Source organism: Penaeus monodon, chromosome 28 (genome assembly GCF_015228065.2).
Source record: "Penaeus monodon isolate SGIC_2016 chromosome 28, NSTDA_Pmon_1, whole genome shotgun sequence".
In the NCBI taxonomy this organism is placed as follows: Eukaryota; Metazoa; Arthropoda; class Malacostraca; order Decapoda; family Penaeidae; genus Penaeus; species Penaeus monodon.
The window spans coordinates 39499185-39501605 of NC_051413.1; the positions used below are offsets into that span (position 1 = coordinate 39499185).

General features: G+C 51.7%; 1 protein-coding gene across 1 annotated transcript; it reads right to left on the bottom strand.

Moving 5' to 3' along the window:
• Positions 1-1310: 1310 nt before the first annotated feature.
• On the bottom strand, positions 1311-2313 carry LOC119591216 (glycine-rich cell wall structural protein 1-like; the record flags this gene model as incomplete). Its single annotated transcript, XM_037939927.1, is given in 1 exon segment — positions 1311-2313. A coding segment is annotated over 1 exon segment (1003 nt), but the record flags the coding sequence as incomplete, so codon positions are not given.
• Positions 2314-2421: the final 108 nt, after the last annotated feature.

Genomic DNA, 2421 nt, shown 5'->3' on the forward strand with positions numbered 1-2421 from the left:
GTAATAATCGATACCCGGGGGTACTCCCAATATTGTTTAAGATAATCTAGGGTGAAAAACAACGTGACGCCTAACTGTGTTTAGTTTTTTTGATGATATAAAGTCCCCAATGTAATGTTTTTTTAAATTTCTGGGGGGTCATATGGCCGGTTTACCGTTTTTTTAATGTGCCCAAAATAAAACACTGAAAGCCTAAATTTATACATATTTCAGGTAAAAAGGGGCAAAAAATACCCGTTGGCCCTTTTCCTTTCCCTCGGGCCCCCGTCCGCGTCATAACAACAACGGAATCGCCCCCACCGGGTGCCTCTCCGAAAAACTGGAAGAGGCCCCAAACAAGGGCCCCCCGAGGTATGGCCCGGGCTTCATCACCCGGGCCCACCCCCCCCGTCAACGACCCCGCCCGCCTTCCCCTAATTTGGGGGCCCCCGCCCCCCAGTCCACCCCAACAAATTTATTTTTTCTCCCCCCAAAAAAGTGGCGATTCATCCCTAAAGTTTTGGGGGCTCGCCCCCGGGGGGTTGGTGATTCATCCCCAACAAATTGGGGAAATCATCTTTCCCGGAAAAGGCAAATTCCCTCTTCAGAATTACAGATTCCCCCCAACAAATGATAATTTTATCCCCAGAAACCGGGGTTCATCTGACAGGTGCTGATTTATCCTCGAAATTTGGGGATTCATCCCCCAGCAATCGGTAAATTTTAAACCCCAAAAAATATTGGGTTTCCCTCCCCTGATTTGGTGCTTCATCCACAGAATTTTGCTTTTTTCCCCACGTGCTTTTTATCCCTAGGGATCGGTGCTTCACCGTAGGTGGGTCTACCTCCCTAGGTATCGTGGGTTCACCCTTTGGTGGATCTACATCTATAGGGTTTTGGGAAATTTTCCCAACAAAGTAAACTTTCCCCCCCAAATTTGTGATTCATCTCCAGCAATTGGTGATTCCCCCCGAGTGGAAAGTTCGTAACCCCGGAATTAGTGCTTTTAAACTCCAGGTGTTGGTGAATCTCTCCAGCAATTAGTGATTCTTTCCCCAAAGAGTGATTATTATCCCCCAGGAATTGTGCTTTATTCCCCGTTTGGTTTTTCATTTCCCGAATTGGGGTTCTCCCACCCAAAATGGTGATTCATCCCAATTAAAAATTCTTCAATCCCCAAATTTGGGATTTACCCCCTTTCCGAAAGTTTTCAACCAAAAAATATTTTCCCCTCTAAAGGGTTTTAAACAATTTTTAAAGATTTTGCCCAAATGGGATTTACCCCATTCCCGGTTTAACTACCTTGAATTTCCCCCCCAAAGTAAGGGGTTTCATCGCCAACTGTTCCAGCAGCCGGCGTTTTCCCTAAGCAGGCGAGTCAGATAGGTGTCTGGTACGACGAACCCTCTCACGCCCACGCCTCCGTTGACCACGCCAGACACGCCGGTGCCTCTGCCGATGACTCCCGCGACGCCCGTGCCTCCGCTCACACTCCCGTTCACGCCCGTGCCACTCAGGATGGTTCCATTCACACCCGTGCCGTCAAGCACAGTCCCGGCCACCCCGGTTCCGCCCGAGACCATGCCAAATACCCCAGTGCCATTCTCTACTGTGCCGTTCAGGCCTGTGCCTCCTATAACATACCCCATGACACCTGTTCCACTTTCGACGTTGCCCCTGATGCCAGTGCCGTTTCTTATATTCCCAAGAACACCTTTCCCCCCTTTCACCACGCCATTCACCCCAGTGCCATTGCTAACGGAGCCTACTACCCCGACTCCGTCATTAAGAGTTCCAATTACCCCCACCCCACCACTTATATTTCCTCTTACGCCAACTGCGTTCTTGATAGTGCCATAGACGCCCGTGCCTCCGCTTACTTTTCCATGGACACCTGTGCCATTTTCGATGGCACCAGATATACCAATGCCACTGCTGACATCTCCGTGCACACCTGTGCTATTGCCCCCCACGAAGCCGTCCACGCCGATGCCACCTTTTATATCTCCTGCCACTCCCGTGCCGTTGGCAACCCAGCCAGAGACGCCAACTCCGCCGAGGACGGCGCCAACCACTGCAACTCCGCCGCCAGTGACGAGGCCGGAGACGCCGACGCCTCCCTTCACAGCGCCGGCCACGCCCACGCCGCCGTCGACGATGCCGGTGAACCCGGTGCCGTTGGTGACGTCACCCAGCTTCCCCACCTCCCCAGGGCCCACGATGCCGACGCGCCCGACGCCTGGCGTCTCCGGTGCGTCATGAGAGTCAGGATAATGTGCCTCCCACGAGATGAGCTTGCCATCACTTGTGAGGCAATTTGTCAAGAGGCCAGCGAGCAACACAAGACTCCACATCTCTGACAGACCCTCGCTATTTGCTGCAAGAAAGGAAAAAATAATTTATAAATTATAGTAGCCTTATACGGGTAAATCTGAAAAGGTT